At 42.4% G+C, this 21,192-nt stretch overlaps 1 protein-coding gene across 8 annotated transcripts in view; it reads left to right on the top strand.

The window, feature by feature from the left end:
* DGCR8 (DGCR8 microprocessor complex subunit) overlaps window positions 1-21,192 on the top strand; it is a 52,765-nt gene that overhangs the window by 25,795 nt on the left and 5,778 nt on the right. For all 8 annotated transcript variants that reach the window (XM_075898342.1, XM_075898344.1, XM_075898346.1 and 5 more), the window contains 8 exons: window positions 2,028-2,225; window positions 11,976-12,077; window positions 13,294-13,392; window positions 15,559-15,641; window positions 19,382-19,482; window positions 19,866-19,972; window positions 20,218-20,345; window positions 21,073-21,186. In XM_075898342.1, the coding sequence (XP_075754457.1) occupies window positions 2,028-2,225; window positions 11,976-12,077; window positions 13,294-13,392; window positions 15,559-15,641; window positions 19,382-19,482; window positions 19,866-19,972; window positions 20,218-20,345; window positions 21,073-21,186 (932 nt within the window). The remainder of the gene's footprint in view (window positions 1-2,027; window positions 2,226-11,975; window positions 12,078-13,293; window positions 13,393-15,558; window positions 15,642-19,381; window positions 19,483-19,865; window positions 19,973-20,217; window positions 20,346-21,072; window positions 21,187-21,192) is intronic.

Genomic DNA, 21,192 nt, shown 5'->3' on the forward strand with positions numbered 1-21,192 from the left:
TTTGTTTTTCTGCTGGTTCTTCCTACCAGTCTCCTTTTGAGCTAATCCATGTAGTTCAGATGAAAATAGAGCAGTAAACCAAACTACATCTTATGACATTGTGAGTATAGTCCAGACCTATGAAGGGCTGTCATCCAAGCCCTGCAATTTGGGATGTGTGTCAGTGCTTTGCTGCTGTAGCTCACAACCCATGTGCGTCACAAACAGTCAGTAGCATTCAGGTTTACATTCTGAGTTTCTCTATATAGCCTCAGTCCTGGTCCAGCAATTCTGACCTCAGCAGCCTGTTAAAAATCACTTGCCACACTTTGGCTTCCAGCAGCCTTGGTTTCTAGTTGCAGGGTTAATCTAATATACACCCAGTCCAGGAGTTTCCCTAAAAAACGTGTTCTGCACTATCCACCTGCCTGCTGGATAGTTATTTTACGTTTGTTTCCCCTGTAAAGGGATCAATGTACAATATATTTGCTACCGTAAATAGTTTCTCACATAGTTGACAATACTTGATTAGTTTTGATTTAAATAATAAAACAAGCTTATTTAATTACTAAGAGATTTTAAGTGAATATAGGTGTATCCATTGCTAACTTTAAATGCCTTATGAGAGAGAAAGAGAAAACAATTTCCAAACTTAACAAATCACAGGTTGAACCTGTGGTCTGGCAACATTCATGACCTAGCATGATTTTAGTAAGATGTTCACTTGTTGTGGGTGTGGCCAACTTTCCCATGGTGCCATAAAGTTTGTTCACAGCCACCAGTCCTGGCTCTGTGTTCTGTGCTGTTACAAGACATTTAGAAGTAAGTTAGAGCTAAGTAAGAGCTCAGTAAGCAGTGTTAGTGTTGGTAATGCTGCTAGACAATATTGACCTTCCATTATCCAACAAATTCTCTGGTTAGCATTGGTGAAGTCCCAAGGGTGCTGGACTAGAAAGAGACTCAGCCTGTAGATGGGTTCAAGTTAAAATGCTTAACACAGATGCCCACTCCTGGGGACGCTGATGACCAAGTTTCAGGTTAGGACCTGCTCCCAGAATCTATGGGATGTTTCTTTTGTCATTGTAAGTGGAAAAGTGAATGATGGATAAGGGGAGAGAACTTGTGGGTTTTTTGTTCTTTCCTTTATAGTTGCCACACTTTGAAACGTGTTTTCCTGAGGTTACCGCCCAGTAAAGTTTCTTGCAGCTGTGACATTGGAGACTGGGGTCTTAACTTGAATGAGGTTTCATACGGATGTTAAATTTAGTTTTATCAACTAATCAATTGATTTTCCTGGCCTAGGAACTAACCGCACTGCGACTCTGGTTTTTAAATGTATTAAGAGTGGACAGGCTCTTAATCCACTTAAAAATCAGAGGTGTGTCTGATTCCTAGCTCGTGCCTGGTACCTGCTACTTCCCTGCCCACAGCGGAGATGGTGCTGGGGGGGAACTGGCTTCTGCTCTCCCCCTCCCCCGCCTTGCTGCCTCTGATAGACAATAAGGGTGGGAGAAGCAACTAGTTGAGGGGACTAGTCAACTATCCAGTAAGCTTTTGCTTATCGACTAGTTGCTTACATGCCTAATGTTTCATGCTACTGTTTGTCAATGTTTAGATTGCCTTCTCTTGTTCTTGCTGTGTGAAGGGCTTTGCTTACTACTGAGGTAAATACACCTTCCTTTATTTAAGGCCTGCGTAATCACTCCTGCCTATTCAAGGGTGAGGATTTTGTAGAACTTTTTATTTTTTTCTTAAGACTGAGCTGAAAATTGTTTTTACATTTTAAAATTGATTTTAAGTAGGGACAAGTCCAGAAATTATTTTGATATTTGTAATGCCTTGGGAACCAACAAAACTGCACTGACATTGAAAATATAAAAAAAAAAGTGTTGGGCAAAATGGGAGGTCAGTCTTTTAGGCAAAGGTACAACAGTTGCATGTGTAATATTACAAGAATGAGTAACTGTACAAACTGCATATAATTACCTTACCCTTGAGAATCCACATGGAGAAGTATAGGAATAACTGAATTTGATTATTTTTCATAGATCTTGAGGATTTTAGGCACTATCTTGAAAAGCGTTTTGATTTTGAACAAGTTACCGTAAAAAAATTCAGAACCTGGGCTGAGAGACGACAATTCAACCGTGAAATGAAGCGGAAGCAGGCAGAGTCTGAGCGGCCTATATTGCCAGCCAATCAGAAACTCATTACCTTGTCTGTGCAAGATGCACCTACAAAGAAAGGTAAGCTTAATCTAGTTGGAATTAGAATCTTTGAAATTTGTCATGTTCCAGTTAGGGATGTTAAAATGTGTGTAAGTGAACTTCAGTTATTACATGGTTACACGCGGAGTGGCAGTCAGGCAGCATGGGGTGGCAGGTGGCTCCCTACGTTTTTTAGCCAGCTCCCTGTGTGTACTGGGAGCCTGCATGTAACTGAATATTAGCCAGTGAGCCCAGGCTCATCTGCAGGGCTCACCAAGCGGCAGATCGCTCTGCGCTGGCTCTTCCAGGTTGTAATCTACTTGCCACAGGCCAGTAGATTACATTATTTGTCGAGCCCTGCTCATCAGTTTACCATTTATTTTCACATCCCTGGATTTAGCATTAAAATGTGACTAAAAAAATTATATAAAGTGATTTTCTAAATCATCCCATGATTTGAGGAAGCACTGGAAGTTTATAGGCTTGGTTCTTGGTTCTGTGGTCAAGAAAAAAGTGTTAGTTACTGACAGGGATTTTTTTAAGCAAGTTTAAAAATCACTAGCTACAGATATATGCAGGGCTCAACGAATCCACTCGCCCATGGCGAGTAGATTTTGGCAGCTGGCGAGCTGTGACAGGGCGGAGCCGCCCCGCACTTCAACGGTGCTGACCCATGTGCTGCACAGGCAGCACGGTGTTCTAACGGGTCTGCACTGATTGTTTCCATGCAGCCGCCCAGCTGAACGGCGTGCAGGGGGGCTGAGTCCTGAGATGTGAGCTGAAACCGAGGCCGGGGCCGCATTCGGGCATAAGGCAGGGCTAGAGTGAGTGTGTGTGTGTGTGTGTGTGTGTGTGTGTGTGTGTGTCCCTGACATCGGGGAGAGGCGCCGGTGCAAGAGTGCCGCGTTCAAAAGGAGAGCAGTGGAGGAAGGCAGAGGAGAGAGGAGATGTAGGAGAGTAAAGGAGGGAGAGGGGAGAACAGAGGAGTGAGCTAGAAGATGGCAGTGGGCGGAGGAGTGAAGGGTGAGAGCGGAGGGGGACGGGAGTCAGAGGAGGTCAGAAGGCAGGAGGGAGACGGGGAGTGGAGTAGAGCATGGGGGCAGAGGACGTGATAGGAGAAGCGGAGGTAGGAAGCAGCCCAGAGGGGAGACACTAAAGAGTCCCGTCCTGAGCTGCTTTCTACCTCCGCTTCTCCTTTCAGGTTCTCTGCCCCCACACTCTGCTCTCTGCTCCACTCCTCGTCTCCCTCCTCTGACTCCCGTCTCTCTCCACTCTCCTCTGCTCTCACCCTTCACTCCTCTGCCCGCCACCATCTTCTAGCTCACTCCTCTGTTCTCCCCTCTCCCTCCGTTGCTCTCCTCCTTCTCCTCCCTCCTCTCTTCTGCTCTCCTCTGTTCCCCTTTTGAATGTGGCGTTCTCTTGCTCTGGTGCCTCTCCCCCTGTCATCAGGGACGCATGCGCACTCTGGCTCTGCCCTAAGCCCGTGTGTGGCCTCTCCCCTGCTTCCAGCTCCTGTTCCAGGACTCTGCCTCCCTGCACTCTGCTCAGCTGGGTGGCCGCACAGGAGCAAGCGGCGCAGACCATTGTCAAACTCTGCACTCCCCGTGCAACACGGAGGTTGGTGCTGGTGAAGTACGGGGCGGGTTGCCCTCGCTGCTGCGGAGCGGCCCTGCCCTGTCACAGAAGCAAACGTTCTGTCTTGGTCATCTCATTCTCTGGGTGGCGCACACCTGTGTGGTGGGGGTCATGCGGTGGGGGGTGGCGAGTCCCTTTTTTGTCTCACGAGTAGGGTTTTCTATAATTGGTCAAACCCTGGATAATTGTAATTCATCATTAAGATCTTGATCTTTTTTGCTCAATCATTCATTTTTTCCACTTCTGTAGGTTTATAATGGTCTTATGTTACGATGGTGTACTGATTTATTTTGCAGTTTACATTTGTGTTACACTGAGCAGAAAGTTCTAAAGAATAGTTCTTGTTCATGTCAATTCCAATCAGGTGTACACACTTTGGGAGCATGACACCTGGAAGATTTTTTCCCTTAGCCGTATCTGTGGAGTTGCACCTTCATGGTCCTGCCAACCTGTCGCCTCCCAGTTCCTTTTTATCACCAGGGACAGCTAGCTGAAATTTATGTGTGCACTTGATTCATCCAGCATGTGCTTTTCAGTATCACTTTGTGTGTATAGTTAAATTTACTAGTAGTTTATGGTTAGCCTAAGTGTTTTTTTCATGAGATTCCTGTGGGAGGGCTATTCTCCCTTTCCCCTGTGCTTCTACATCAGCAAGATATGCCTGGGTTCCTGGGCTTTAAGCCGTATTTGGACTGTAGCAGGTTCGTTCTCAGAAGTGACTTGCACACTTTTTTATTGAAGTGTCTCAGAGAGGATCACTGTAAGGAGTATTTGTAAGATTTTATAAAGTTTTGTCCCAGGACCCTTAGGACAGAGAACAGTACCTCTGAGTTTTGTGTATGGAGGCAGCACTGCAGCTTCCGACAGATCCTAGAACAGTAGACCTGGCTCCAAGATCCCCTTGCTCAGTATGCAGTGCTCCAGTGCTAAGGAAGGACTCTTTTAGAGACACTTGGTACCTCTGGGCTCGGTGTGCAGGTCTCAGCTGTCTGTGAGGCAATGGTCTCACATCTCTCAGTGCACCTCCAAAAAATAAGGCTAAGAGCAGATGCTCCCTGACCAGATCTAAAGATGAGGTAGTCAGTGATCCCCATCGGGCACCCAATTGGTGGAGCTTCTGCTGACTTCTGCCCCAAGACGGGTCCAGTCCAGTCTCTGACCTGCTGCCATGAGGGCCTGCAGCTGATCTCTAGGCCTGAAGCATCAGGCTATCCAAGCCAGGAGAGGTCACAAGCGGTGTTCTTGCTAAGGTGCAGGGCAGCACAGCCTCATGGAGTCTGAGTTTGACCGAGTGGAGATGATTAATCACCTCTGAAGCTATGCTGCTGTGCAACTTAGAGGGAACACTGGTCACAAGCACCAGTTCTTGGCCCAGTATGTTCTATGGGCAAGCCAGTGATGGTCATCTTCAGCACTTTGACCCCTGGTGCCAGTGGCCCATGTTGGGGAGGCACTCTGTTCCCCAAGTTGGTATCATTCATTGGCAACAAGTGGCTCCTATCCTCTGTGGTCGTCATAGTTGCAGATCTCATAGTCAAAAGAGGAGTCATTGTGCTCCAGAAAGAGCAGAAGATTCCATTCTTGTTGTGCTCAGTAACCCTAATTGGCACTGTTTCCAAGCTGTGGGAGGCTTGTCAATTCTCTTCTGGATGCCTTGCACATATCCTCAAAGTTAGGTGCAAGATCTGGGCAGGAAGGGATGGTGCAGGAGCAGGCTGTAGATACAGGGTCTTGGTGGGAGGTGAATGTGTGTGAGGGCGATGGGGCTTTGTGGTCTGGGCATGAGGGGGATAGGGGTTCTTACCTGGATCTGCGCACCCCACAATGGAAAGCTGATACTGGGGCTCCAGCCATGTTGGGGAAAGGGGGATTGGCAGCACAGCACTGGAGCACCAGCTTGGACTGCCTGGTGCAGAGTGATGCAGAGCCCCGATGAAGCTGCACGGAGTGTACATGATTAAATGCAAACATCCCTACTTAATATGGTGTACACTTTTCTTCTTTGAGTAGATACAGCTATGTATTTCCCTTAGGTATGTGCATGTGCAACATGGAGCCAGAGATTTTTCCCAACAGATTGGACCTCCCTCGTCCAGAAACCTTGGGACCTGAGCAGTCCTGAAGCAGCGAGTTTGCCAGACCAAGGCAAATCAAGGCTCCACTCCTGGCAGTCAGCCTTGCTCTGGAGTGCCGGCCTTACTGCCATTAGCCCAGGCTGGGGCTATGCTCCCTGTGATCCTGGCCTGGGCTGCACTCCAGTTATGAGCCCATGCAGGGGCTGTTAGACAAGGACTTGATCTTGTTAGTGTGAGCACAGATGCTCCACCCTTGCTGTATTTCTGTCACCAGGATTTAGTCAAGTGCGACACAAAATGGCTGAAATAATAACACTGACGTAAAAAAATAAACACAAAATCCAGGTTTCATAACAAAACAATGCCATGAAGCCAGAACCTACAATGCAAATAAACAAACCTGGGCACAATACAAATAATAGGAGGACATACCACTTGGTGTTTGAGGATGAAGGTAGATGGCTGTCTTGGGATGGAGAAAAGGATGTGAAGGATCGGGCGGGTAAAGGGTCTTTTCTCTTCTTTCTTTCTTTTGTGTCCTGCATGTAGTGTGTGCAGACTGAAAGATGAATGATGGGAGAGAGATCCAGCTACCTGGCCTTACTGCTGTCACTCTAACTGAGAATGAATAACCTCTGCATCAGCAACTGCTACAGGTGTGGGACACAGGATTGCTTCACCACAGATGACTGTCCCAGATACACTTTCTGTTGGGAGACTTCCAGTCTCTGAAATGGCAGCAGCCAGACTCCTGCCTTTGGTGGTCTATCAAACCATACAGCCTATTGCTGCTGCCTGAAGGACCCTACAAATAGGCTGTTGCTCCAACACCACAGAGTTGCACAGAGAGCAAGTGCATACAGAGAGCTCTGAGGAGTGGGTGAACACCCTTTATGATGCCCCCTTGTTGTCAGGCAGTTTAGGGTCAGGTGACCACACTTTTCCAAGCAGGGCATGGTGACAGGGAGGCTGACCACAGTCTTTAAAGGGAAAAATCAAAATGGGGGACAAACTGGCGACCTTCCCCCACAGGGCTCCTGACCCTTATTCTCAACTGAGCTCTCTGATCCAGCAAGATCTTGGTCCTGCTGGACCACAGAGGTTGTCAGACCAGAGTGTCAGATTTCAGAGGTTCATCCTGTAAATATCTGTAGAGGAAAGAGTTCCTTCTTACCATCTATGGCTGGAGCCAGATCTTCATTTCACAGTCCCTAAGTTGTAATGACTTTTCTTATTGCGTATAGTTAATATACCATAATGTTTGATTTAGTATGAATGGTAGTTTAAATATTTCCCTGGTGATGCTTTCAATGGGGGTTAAACGTTGTTTATCATGTGTGTGGGATGTGGTCTTCCAACATCAATTCCTACACGTAATGCTTGCTATGCCCAGGCGAAGCTGACGCCTTTATAAAGAGATGGAGAAGTCGTTCCATGTTGCAAGGTTGCATAAGACTGACTGAGGCAGCTCCAGGATGTGTTGGAGTTCATCTCCTTATTCCAAATGAGGCACAGATTGGCACAGGGTGGCTATGCTGCATGAATTATAGTAGGTCTCATCAATCATACCTTGGTATTATACAAAATCAGAGACCCCATATCATTGACAGTTTTCAGCCCCAGGGCATCTGTTGCATCTGGTACCAGTAATGTTGCAAGCATTAGTTGTTTGTAGTAGTGTCTCAGTCAGCAAAGGATCTTTTCTACTTTTGTTCCAACCTACATCAATTTTATCAGGGCTGTGGCTTTAATATCCCTGTTGCCTGGGCATGCAGCTGAACTTCTGAGTCTGTCAACATTGTACACTGATGTTTCCCTTTTACAGTGAGTGGAAGTGGGGCTGGTGCTGGGCTTGGTACAAATGATCTTCCAGGCATCATTAATGTCTCTTATAACTAGTGCTGCCAATGTTACTCTAGTAGCTATCACTGCCCTGTAATTTGGCACTATTGGTTTACTTTGACATGGCCACTTCAGAGTCAATATCACTTCCAGTGCTGGAAACAGTGGAGGCATGTTTGATGCCTTTGGTACCATTTCCACCATCAGTGCCATCTTTCTCCTCATTCTGAGCTACGGACTGATCAGACCAATTGCTTGCATATGCAGGACTTGTCCCATCTTTATCCCCCTGAAACCTAAGACTTTGGCATTCAGAGGCTGTTTGTGAAGTCATGTGGTTACCAGGATCAATGCTTTTCCCATTTTTGGGATGGGAGCCTTGGCCATGCTGTAGCACCCATGGTAACCATGGGTAGTGGAGGCCCACTCCTCATCTCTCTCAAAGGCGAGAGCACTAACCAGGTCTGTGGCATTGACTGTTGGTCCACCTCAGGCCCAGGCAGGGGTTAGGGGAAGTAAAATGCTAACCAATATCCGACGGTAGGCTGCCCCTGAGAGAGTTGCCTTCCCCAGGACTCCATGAGACATCTCCAGGGGCTCCGTGAGGTTGACAAACTGAAAAGCCTTCAAAAGCACAATTGAGAATCACCTTGAACTGAGGCAATTAACACACCCCTCTGGGGCTCCGCATACATTTTTATGCGTGTAAAGGGCTCTGGAGCCCAAAAAGTTTGAGAACCACTGTTCTAGAGCATGTGTTAGCTTCAATATCATCTATGATAAAGCTCATGAAGAAGCATTACTGTTTTCTGATACAGGAATTTGGGCTTTTTCACTCCCTTCTGGGCCTAGAGTCACTGGTCAAAGCTCTGGTGAACAAGACTGGCTTAAGTCCACTCCCAAGAAAAAGGACTCTTAAACAAATAGATTGATGGACAGGAAGATTTGCATCTCCTTTTCCTTGCAAATTGCTAACCAGCAAGCATTGCTGTTAAAATACAGCTTTGTGAATGGGATGGCCATGTCTTACTTTTGCAGACCAGCTATCTGAAGCCTTGAGCAGAATTTCAGGCATTTGTCACTGAAGGCTGTTTGGTGACTAAAACTTCATTGCTGTCCGTGGGATGTCCAAGATACTTCAGCCACAGATATGGTCTTGTCTAGGACCATGAGAAGACCTTCCTGGCTGCAGAATTTGGGCATTGCTCCTAAAGTGCAGCAGGACATAGAAGATTTGCCCTTTGATATTAAGCACTGTTTTTAGACTCTGCTGTCCCTCAAGGAGTTGTGGAAGATCCTATAATCTTTGGGGAGGCACCATTATAGTGGTTAGCATCAGTATTCACAGTGAGTGTTTAGGCAGCCTTTCTTTCCTCTCCATGTCTCCCCGAGACTGTGGAACTGCCCAAGAAAGGGGCTTAAAAAGATCCCACAGAAGGAAGTAGTTGGATCTGGAAGTTGGCCAGTCCACAAGATCTCCCCTGCCCTGCCCAATTCTCTCTAAGCACTCATTTTGCCTCCTTGGTCTAAGGCAGTGTTTACTAGTAATTGCAGCTGCAAAACTGAAACTGAAGAGGCATAAGGCAGGTCTCTGCCCTGAGAGCAGAGTGGGAGGACTACAATGAGTATATATGTATATTGCTTTTGGGTCCACCTATTTTCAACTTTTCTGGAAAAAAAATTACAAACATCAGCAAGGGAGCACAGACAACTTGTTTAAAAAAAACCCTACAAAACATGGGAAACTTGATTTAAAAAAACAAAACAAAAAAAACCCAAAGTTTAACTTGCATATCCCTTTAAGAGTTGGGGCCAGTCCTTCTAAATTCTAATTTGATTGGCTGCAGAATCCTTAGCCATTGTGGGGGTGAATAATCCAGCATCTCAACATTTGGCAGGCTTCACATCCCCCAAAAATATCAAGGCAACACGCTTATCATGTTAACAATTTCTTTATTGATCAGACTTTTTCAGTAAATGGTTGTCTTAATTCCTTCTACATTTTTATGTAATGTAATACTGACATTGTTTTGTAGTAAAGTGCAGTTTCTCTACTCCAGAATGATTAAGCAAACAGTCCTTTCCTGGTGGTGACACTAAAGCTGTTTGCTTCAGTGGGATAAATGAAGAAGTCCTTTGTTTCAGGGGATGCATAAGGAACAAAAGTCCCTTTTTAATTAAATTTAACTGTGGTCTCCCTTTCTAGGATAGTTCATGGATAGTGTATTTTTTCTTTTATGTCCAACAAACAGCTGTTTCCATTGCGGAGAAATATTTTGCTTCTTCCCATGAGAAGTTCAGCCTTCTTGCAGGCACACTTTGGGGGATAGGGTATATGGTTTTCACTTTTGTTAGTTGGATTTGAAGCCTACATTCAGCAGGGTAAAGAATGGATTCATACATACATTTCCTATAGCAGATAAAATAGGTTAGTAACTTTTTTGCTAGTGGTTTGAGGTGTTTGAGTTTGATAAAAAGGAAAAATCAAATGCACAACTACAAAATGGGGTATATAACTGTAGGTGATAGAACTGCTGAAAAGAATCAGAGGGTTATAGTGGACTGCAAGCTGAATGAGTTGTCACTGTGATAAAGTATGAAAAAGAATGTTACGATTTTGGGATGTAATAACAGAACTTTTGTATAGAAGACACAAGAAGTAATTGTCCTATTGCACTCTGCACTGGTCAGGCCTCAGCTCGAGTTCTGTGTCCAGTTATGGGCACCACAATTGGAAGAAGTCCAGAGGAGAGCAACATAAATGATAAAAAGTTTATAAAATCTGACCTGTGAGGAGAGGTTTGAAAAATGCATGTTTAGTTTGAAAAAGAGAACACTGACGGGTGACGTAAGTCCCCCAGTGTATTAAGGGCTGTTGTTATAAAGAGGATAGTGATCAGTTGTTCCCCAGGTTCACTGAGGGCATGACAAGATCTAATGGACTGCAGCAAGGGAGATTTAAGTTCGATATTAGGAAGATCTTTCCTAACTGTAAGTCTAGTTAAGCTAAGGGTGTTAAATTGTAGTTAATTGACTAGTTGACTAGCCAGTGGAATTTCCATTGACTACTCCAACATTGTACTCAAGAGCTGGGGGTCTTGTACATTTCAAAGGAGAAATGCAGAACTCCACCTGCAGCCTGAGGCCAGCAGGAAGTTCTGGGCTGCACTTGGCATGCCTGCTTTGAAATGTACAAGAGTCCCCAGTGGGGGCTTTTATGCACTTCAAAGCCATGGAGCCCACGGTCAGTGGGGGACTCAGAATCCCCCGCTGACCCCGGGCTCCATTCTACGCTGCGTTTTAAAGGGGCAGTGCCGCATAGCTGAGCTGGGGATCACCGACTCGGCATTTCAAAAGGGCAGTGCTGGTGTGTCCCCAGCTGATCGCATGCTCCACATGGCATTTCCCTAGAATCTTGAGTCAGTTGGGGAGTCCCCAGCTGACCCCGGGCTCCATACCGCTGCCCCTTTGAAACGTGGAGATGGCATTTCAAAGGGACAGCCGCTGCACATTTGAGCCTGTGGATCAGCTGTGTGGTGGCTGCCCCTTTGAAATGCCACACAGCTGAGCCCTTGCTCAACTGTGCTGTGCTGCTGCTTTGAAGTACCTCTCTCCCCTCCGCCCCTTTGCAACTCTGTGATAGAGGCAGTGGGGGTGGGAGGGGGAGATCAGCTAGTTGACTGACTGTTTAGTTCAGCATTTGCTTATCAGATAGTTGACTAGTCCTTAACATCCTTAAGTTATGGAATAGGTTTCTAAGGGAGGTAGTGGAGTCTCCATCATTGAAAGTTTTTAAAAATAAATTGGGCAAATACCTTTAAAAAGTGGTCTAAGTTTACTTGACACTGCCACAATACAGAGGGATGAACTTGATTTCTCATGGTTCCTCCCAGCCCTGTATTTCTGTGGTTCCATGCTTGGATATCAGGAAACATCAGTGTCTGCAGCATAGTGAATATTTAATAGATTCATTAGAATAATGTATTTATCAATCTTGACTGAATTTATTCAGAAATTTATTTTCATAGTAATTGTTTTAAAGGCCCTTAAAATGGACTCTGGACTTTTAGTGATTCATGTTTGAGTAATCTGCATTTATAATAATATTGAGATTCATGCATTTGAATAAATGATTGTGAGCAGGACACTTTTATGTCAGTGGCTTGCAATTTTGAGGTTTTTAGACAGTTTTTCAAGGGACAGGAATTACTTAAATGAAATGTCTTTATTTTCCCAGAGTTTGTTATTAATCCCAATGGGAAGTCTGAAGTTTGCATACTGCATGAATATATGCAACGAGTCCTAAAGGTCCGCCCTGTTTACAATTTTTTTGAATGTGGTAAGTTTGTAATGAATTCTAACTTGAGCACAATACTTTTTGTTCACTGATAATTATTTGAATGCTTGGGGATTTTGAAAAGCAGCAAGAAATGGAGACTTTCCTGGTAAGCATCTTTAGAGTTATACTGTAAGCCAAATTCTAGTGTTTACAACAAAAGTAGCATAATTTTCTTTTTTACCGCTCCCTTATCTGGGTGTGTGTGCATGCAGTACAGAAGCAGTGTTATTTAAATCTTTGAGCTGGAAAAATACTCTGAAATGAAAACTGATGTAGTTTATCTACCATGTGAGAGTCTCCAAGATGGACAAAGATCCAGGGGAGGAAATATCCTTAGGATCCATCCTTAGGGTTGTCATTGAATGAGTTAATTTTCAGTTGCCCTTGTCAGATAATTAATTTATTCATAATTAGCAGTTCACAATTTTTATACCAGAACCATCTACCTTTTCACTATGGATAGTTGCTAGATTTCCTTGCTTCATCCAGCCACAATCCAGTCAGCCTCACCAAAGGCATAAAGCTTCCTTGTCACTACTTTAATCCGTTTCATCACATGTATTATTGGAGAGAGAATTCCATGCCCTTCCATTATGGTGGGCCTATAAACAAGCCATTTAGATCATGTTTGTTGAAATAAGACCCCTTTCTTCTCTCATACATAGAGTTAATCCTATTAGGTTTGTATTTTGTATTTCAACATCAGATGTTAAAATGTTAAGATCTGATATTCAGCTTCTAGGTAACAAATAAAAATTGTTACTTTACATTTATAGTTTCAGAGTTCTAATTCTTCAGAAAGCACTATGATACTGTTTCACTTTAAAATGATTACTTTTCATGTTAAAACTCTATGAAAGTCACTCCAAAATATATGGAATTTAAAACCTGAATGTTGACAAATTCTAAACAAAGTGCTCATAATTTACTACCACCGTCATAGTATACTTTAATTCTGAACAAGTACATGTGATGACAATGATTTCGTGTTTGAGATTTCCTTTCTGAGAAAAGATGCATATGTTTATATATAAACAGGTGAGCAGTAATTTTTATAGAACCATTATTTTCAAGACCTTGAAGGAGAGAACAAATCTACAAGTATAGAGCATTCTCATATTCTTGATGATTTTATTTTAGGGTATGTCTTTTTTTCATGTTTGTTTGTGCTAAAAAGATTAGAATTTTGAAAACCATTTTTGTCCACCATTTTAAGAGAACCCAAGTGAGCCTTTTGGAGCCTCAGTGATTATTGATGGAGTGACTTACGGGGCAGGAACTGCAAGCAGTAAAAAACTCGCCAAGAATAAAGCTGGTAATATATATACTTCCATTGAAATCCTATGCTTGTCTGCTTGTACCTCTGGCTAGGAGATGTTTGGTGTAGCAATGAGTAAGATTAAATTTCTTTTTCAATACTCAAGTGAGATGTATTCGTGTACATTTTTGTTGAAAATGGTTAACAGTTAATCTAGGGACTTAAATTTACTGTGAATCCTGTCTCAAGCAATGTACTGCAGGATATAGAAACACTGGAGAAGTTTCAGACACTTAACATAATACTGATCTTGTATCTTTAATTAGCAGATATGAAGTAATTCTCTTTCTAGAAAAGATATGTTTTCATGAGTTTTAATATCTAGACTAGAGAGGGTGAAAGGTAAAATATAATTACCCAATTCTTGGTCTTCTGTAAAATTCTCTGGTCATTTTATTCTTGCTTGGGTAGCATAACCTAGCATAACTCACTGTTCCAATTTCCAAAGGCTACCATTTGCTCTTTAGTTGCTTTCAGTTGTTTAAGATGTTGAGACTGTTCTGTAATAAGTGGGGCTAAGTTCTGCATGAGTGGGGCTTAGATACCTTTAGAATTTTGTATTCATCCCTATATTTCAAGGGTGGGCAAAAGGGCCTCCGTGGGCCGCATCTGGTCTGCACAGGCCCTGCTGCTCCTCTGCCCCCAAGCCAGTTTGGGTCTGGGGGCAGGAGAAGCGCGCAAAGTTTCATCCCACCCTGCCAGGAGCATGCGGCACTTTGAAGTGCCACACACTCCAGGCAAGGCGGGAGGAGACTTTGCACGCTCCCCCGCCCTCAAGCCCTGATTTGCCTGGGGACAGGAGGAGCTCACGAAGATTCCTCCTACCTACCCCTGCCCTGTGAGGAACGTGAGACACTTAGAAGTGCCGTACGCTCCTGGCAGGTTGGGAGGAGGCTTCGCTTGCTCCCCTGCCTCCAGGCCCTGATTGGCCTGGCAGTGGGGGAGCACTGGAAGTCTCCTTCCACCACCCAGGGGCATGGGTGCTTAGTGGTCTGTGGATGGGCAAGCCCAGAAGCATCCTGGTCCTGGCCCTGCCTCTTCTGTCTGAAGCCTCTCCCCTTCCGGAGTGGTCCAGCGCCACTTCAAACATTTTTTGAAGTGGTCCCTGGCAAAAAATTATTTCCCACCCCTGCTATATTTGAATGTTTTAGAGGCCTGCTGCTGCTTTCAGAATCTGGCTTCAGGGTTCAGAACAAAAACAAGATAAATATTTTGAAAAATGAATAAGTGATTTAGGAAACTAAGGGCTTGGCTACACTTTAACCATTGCCAACTTTAGAGCTATACCAACACAATTTTCTTAATGCATATGCTGGTATACCAGCAAAATATGTTTTTTGCTGAGACAGCTTAAGCTGGTTTGGCAAACGAAATAAACTACTCTTGCCAAAAGCACTTTTTTTTTTCTTCTTTTGGCTGGTATAATTTCATGTGCGCTCAGGCTTTTTCTGGCATAGCAAGCATAAAAGCATCACACTTCTAACCAATATTGCTATGTTGAGACAACTTCTGAGTGTAGACCTGGCCTTAGTTCTAGTGACTTGAGCTTCTGTGTAACTTTTGAAAATGGAATTTGAGCATTTTTGAAAATTTGACTTAATCTCTCTTGTGACTCAGGTTTTTGCCCAAAACAATTATTTGTTAGTTAAGATATAGCTTAATAGTGATAAGTCTTGTAATGTTAACTCAGTAAGCTTAAATATATTTTCTTAAATAACATTCAGTGCTTAGACTCTGTACTACTTATAAATTAATAAATTGTATACTACATAGAGGCTGGGTATGCAGCAGTGGGGAAGAAAACAGACTGGGTAGTGCTCCTTTTCCCAGTCCTGTGGAAGGTGGCCGGGGCCTTGATGTACATTCTCTCACTCCAGTCCTGATGTCCTTCACACTCCCCAATGTGGGCATGCTACCACTTTGATTCCTGCCTCTGGAATTTCCACTACATGCATATGATGATGTGGGTCTTTGCCCACGAAAGCTTATGCTCCAATAAATCTGTTAATCTATAAGATGCCACAGGACTTCCCGTTGTTCTTGCAGATTCAGACTAACACAGCTACCCCTCTTTTAGAAATGATGTTTCCTTTTCATAAACATGCCTTTGTATAATCTTTGAATACAGTAAGTGTAACCAAGACACTAAATCATTTCCCACAGCTCGAGCTACACTGGAAATCCTCATTCCTGACTTTGTTAAACAGACCTCTGAGGAAAAGCCCAAAGACAGTGAAGAACTTGAGGTATAAATTAACTTGATTTACTGTTGTAAAATGATCTTAATTTAAAAAGCATTAGATGCCTAAAGTCAGAGGGTTTGTGAATGGTAGCTACATAGTGATAGTAACCAGTCTCCCATTCAGATGGAAGATTTTTTTTAAAGGGTTGACATTAATAGTAACAATCTTATAATGAAAAAGTTATACTAAAGGGCTGTGCCTAGACTGGCAAGTTTTTCCGCAAAAGCAGCTGCTTTTGCGGAAAAACTTTCCAGCTGTCTACACTGGCTGCTTGAATTTCCGCAAGAACACTGATGATCTCACGTAAGAAATCAGTGCTTCTTGCGGAAATACTATGTTGCTCCCATTCAGGCAAAAGTCCTTTTGTGCAAAGCTTTTGCGCAAAAGGGCCAGTGTAGATAGCTCAGATTTGTTTTGCACAAAAAAGCACCGCTCGCGAAAATGGCAATCGGGGCTTTTTTGCAGAAAAGCGCGTCTAGATTGGCACGGACGCTTTTCCGCAAAAAGTGCTTTTGCGGAAAAGCATCTGTGCCAATCTAGATGCTCTTTTCCACAAATGCTTTTAACGGAAAACTTTTCCGTTAAAAGCATTTCCGGAAAATCATGCCAGTCTAGATGTAGCCAAGGAGAATGAAGAATTCTGTGGCAAGATCCAGTATCAGTACTCTTGTGGGAAATGCAGATTGCTCCAAGCCTTGGCTGCTGGGATTTCTACCATAGTATTGTCTATTGGTGAGGAGAAAAGGGATCTGTAATCTTTTATAACAGTTCTCATAAATTTTGAAGCCTCTCCCAAATCTGTTTCAGTTGCTGAAAGGATAAAGTTGACAGCTTTATTCCTCTGATTAGTCTCCTGATTAACGCGAAATGAGTCTGTTTTTTTTGTTGTTTCACCTCCCTTACCTCTCAACCCAATGTTGTGGGCTTTCCTTACCTATGGGTAACTTATAGTGCTTTCTTTAGTGTTGTTTATGATGCTGCTCAGAAACTTCATAAAGCTAACAGTCTTAACAGTTTTACTGGATATACAAGCCTCTGAATGGCAGACATGAAATTTAATCAGAGTGTGGGTTAATTTCACTCAGTGGCTTTGAGCAAAGTGAAGCAATAGCAAAAAGACAAATTGAAGCCATTAGTTTGACTTCATAAGACAACAATGAATCCATTTCAATTCATTTAACATTTGGGAGTCTGTCAATGGAAACTTACATTCTGCTAAGTCTCAAATTGGGATTTTGTCATGGAGAAATGGATTTTTCCAGCCCTAAACATGAAACGTTATTTTGTTTTGGTTGTACTACTTGTTTTTTTCCTCCTTCAGTATTATAAAAGACTGTCCTAATTACTGAAGCAGAGTCTGTCATGTTTTCAGGAAGAAACTGTGTCAGTATTTGTGCTTTTCCTTATATTATCAAATAGATGGTACCTGTATGTGGTCCTAGGTTCCCCCCCACCACCTCTAGATTGTTTACCATGTCAGTATTAGACTAATTTTGAGTGTGAGTGTCTTAATAAGGATGAGGTCTTTTTTCCTTGTATTCTTGATTATTTGTGAAATGATAGTTACTGATTTTCACGTTTCTAGATTTGCTGAAAAGCACATTGGGGAAATGTGTAGAGGCTTCAGAAAGAGACCAAACTTCAGTTGCTAAGCCTGTTTTGTCTCAACTCTCCTGATGAGCCCTGTGCATGTAGTTTAAGCTTAGCTCATAGAAGTGTAAACCATGTCATAAATAAAAATGTACACAAAACCTTTTGAATACAATCTTAGATGTACATCACTATTCAGACCTTGGATATTTTAACCAGTGTGTGCATTGGAAGCATCATCTTGAGGGTTAATAAGCCCAGAAATTTTCGAACTCTTTCAGTGTAGACTATTGTTTGTCATGTGACTCATTTTCAGCTATGATTGTATAACGTGTTTGTGGCAACTACAACAATTGCATGCAACAAATTGATATTTAAATATTTAATATCATCTAATGTGATTGACCTTTGATCACAGTCTAATTTTGATCTTCTTCATTTCCTCTGGTATATTTGTTTTTACTTCACCTACCTTTTTTCCTCTGTTTTCTGGATCTCCTGGCACTTGATTAAACTATCTAGCCACTTCATTCTCCACTACCTCATTAGACACTGTTGGCATGCCTTGTGTACTCTGCATGTTCCTCGCTTGCTGGTGGTTCCAGTCCCTGAGCTTGATCCTATTTTCACTCTTCTTTGTTTTAAAGTTGTTTATGCAGGGCCTCCAGGCTCTGCATTGCAAAGAACACCCCAAACTTCTATAGAGATAGCTGAAAACATAAAGATCCTGTTCTCCATGGACCGCCAGAGTGAGGAACATGCAGAGTACACAAGGCATGTTTGGCCTTGTTTGTACATGTTTGGGCGTCACTCTCGTGGTCTGCCCTCCTATATCATTCCTTGTGGGTGTGAGCCCATTATTTTAAAATATCCATAAAAATGTGTGTCTTGAAATCAGAGACAGATACTTACTTACTTTAAATAAAAAGAGCATAATTCACACTAGAAGGAACACTTTGCTGGAGTTCGCTGAGCTTATATTCTCTAGAGTTGTTCATACAGTAGAAAGTGGATAGTAGCACTTCACTGTAAGAGGCTAGTAAATCTTAATCCGCAAGCTGAAACTTTCTACTACAAATCCTAAATTTCAGAAAGTATTAGATGGCATGGGGGAATAACATCAGGACTATTTGATTGACGTATCTGAATTTTAAAATAGTGAAAATACTCTTTGCCTAATTGAGTTATTTCAATAGCTACACAGTAAATCATGAGAAGAAATTAAAGAACAGTCATCACTGACCACTTTGTTTTTGTCCTAAAAAACACATAGGCTACCTTCTTCGGAAGGGGCATGCTAATGTTGAACTTGGGAATAGGGAAATCCGCGGGAGATTTAAATATCCCCCGCGGGATTTAAATAAACATGACCGCCGCTTTTTTTCCGTCTTGGGGAAAAGCCGGAAAAAAGCGTGTAGACTGGCGCGATCCTCCGGAATAAAGCCCTTTTCCGGAGGATCTCTTATTCCTACTTCGAAGTAGGAATAAGAGATCCTCCGGAAAAGGGCTTTATTCCGGAGGATCGCGCCAGTCTAGACGCTTTTTTCCGGCTTTTCCCCAAGCCAGGAAAAAAGCGGCGGTCATGTTTATTTAAATCCCCCGTGGATTTCCCTATTCCCAAATTCAAAATTAGCATGCCCCTTCCAAAGAAGGTGCCAGTGTAGACGTAGCCATACAGAACAGATTACCTGGAAAAAGAAACTGAGACAAGACCAGTTTTTATTTTACTATAGGAGACAGTCCAATGATTTTTTTTCAAATGTAATATAAAAGCATTAAATCATAGTTTGAGAGTTTCATTGCATTGGGTAACCATGTTTTCATTATGTATGACATTCCAATAAATGGAACTGGGAATTACATTTTATTGTCTGGAAATAGAAGAACTAAAAGAATAAGGACAGTATACATAGAAGAAAAAGAAATATTTCTCGTTCTGTATTGGAGTGTAAAGGAAATGGTCTCTAGTTTTGCTTGCTAAAATAGGGCCTCTACAAAAATTATGATGTCAGTCTCGTGTAGATGTTCTGTGTTAAAAAATATGAAACGTAATGTTTTCAAATGTAAATATAGAAGAAATTGAGCAATAGGACAATTCCATTATTGTGCTTGTTTTACTGGTAGCTGAAAAACATCTCTCGATTCTTTTGTAGTATTTTAACCATATCAGTATTGAGGACTCACGGGTATATGAACTGACCAGTAAAGCTGGATTGTTGTCTCCTTATCAGATTCTCCATGAGTGCCTTAAAAGGTAGGATCTCATCATAATCATGCTAAAAACATTATTGAAGGGCACATTCTGTATTTTGTTAGATGCACTAAAGTTGGGAAGAATATAAGTACCACCTCTGTTCCTTTCTTCCCCATCTGCTCCTATTGTGACACCAGCAAACACCTTTCTACCACTTGTGAATCAGTGTGGCCGGCTACTTACTCTGTCTGCTTTGTCACTTGAGAGGCAGTAATGTTGATTTTTTTTTTTCCAAAGCTGTAAAATCCTCTTACTGGACTAGAAAATGACTATTAGCTTGCTAAGTCCAGGTTCAACTATGTTAACCTTACATTGTTCAGTTCAGTTGGTCTTTCTATGCAATTTACTGGATTAACCTTACAATAAGAGTTTTTGTGCTTAAGAAACCATGGAATGGGTGACACATCTATCAAGTTTGAAGTGATTCCTGGTAAAAATCAGAAGAGTGAATATGTCATGACTTGTGGCAAGCACACAGTGCGAGGCTGGTGTAAGTACTGTTCTTGGTTTTACTTCTTATGCTTGCTTACAAATCATCTTTCCTTTTTTCCTTCCCTCCTCAACACTTACCTAGTGTTTTGTGCGAGTATTTTGTCATGCTTATTCTATTTTTTACTGTATGAATCATGGGGAGTATTAAGAATATAATAGTTCATTGATCCCATTAGGTATACATGTACTTAAAACATCTATATTATGTTTTAGTGTGGTGTTTGTCTCTTATTATTTGTACAGGTAAAAACAAGAGAGTTGGGAAACAGCTAGCTTCTCAGAAGATCCTACAGCTTCTGCACCCACATGTGAAAAACTGGGGCTCTTTATTGCGTATGTATGGTAGAGAGAATAGCAAGATGGTCAAACAGGTAAACATGGTTTTGTGATTGCTTTGTAACCCACCCTATAAAAATTGCTTTTTCTGTTGTGATACTGATCAGTTAAAAACCACAAACTACTCATTCTCTTCCTTTTCTTGGCATAATTTTCTAACCTTAATACTCTTATTCACTGCATGTTACTTACCTGTGTTGATGAGTAACCCTCAAAGATATTTTGCTTTCTTAATTAATAGTCAGAAGATCAGCACTCGCGTATCTTTTTCCCATTACTTCCAAAAGAGGCTTTTCCAAAATTTCAGGAAAAAACCCTCTTTTGGAACATCCCTTCTTCCTCGTAGAATGAGGTTTACAGGGATGCCGAAAAAACGAGTCCCCTTTTCCAACACATGTGTGTTTTTTTTTGTTTTTTTTTGTTTTTTTTTTTTGTTTTTTTTTGTTTTTTTGGAAAGGGGGATGCGTTCCTTGGATGCGGCAGAGCTTTTCTGAGATCTCTGGTATCCCAGAAAAGCTCTGCAGTCTAGACATAGCCTTAGAGATGCAACATTTTCTCAAGCTCACTTGTTTACTGTAGACTGAAATGATATAACCAAATTTTAGCATATAATACACAGTTGACATGTTTCATGTTCCTTTTCACAAAAAGGAAAAAAAGAAAACTTTGTTTAAACCTGTGAGGTATGACTATTTTAAAAATACAAGAGGGTGATTTTGAGTAACCTCTTTTTCTGCTGCTACTAATGGCAACATTATGCAGGAAACCTCTGATAAAAGTGTGATAGAACTTCAGCAGTATGCCAAAAAGAACAAGCCAAATCTGCACATCCTGAACAAGTTACAGGAAGAAATGAAAAAGCTGGCCCAAGAAAGGGTGAGT

Source organism: Pelodiscus sinensis, chromosome 15 (genome assembly GCF_049634645.1).
Source record: "Pelodiscus sinensis isolate JC-2024 chromosome 15, ASM4963464v1, whole genome shotgun sequence".
Classification (NCBI taxonomy): Eukaryota; Metazoa; Chordata; order Testudines; family Trionychidae; genus Pelodiscus; species Pelodiscus sinensis.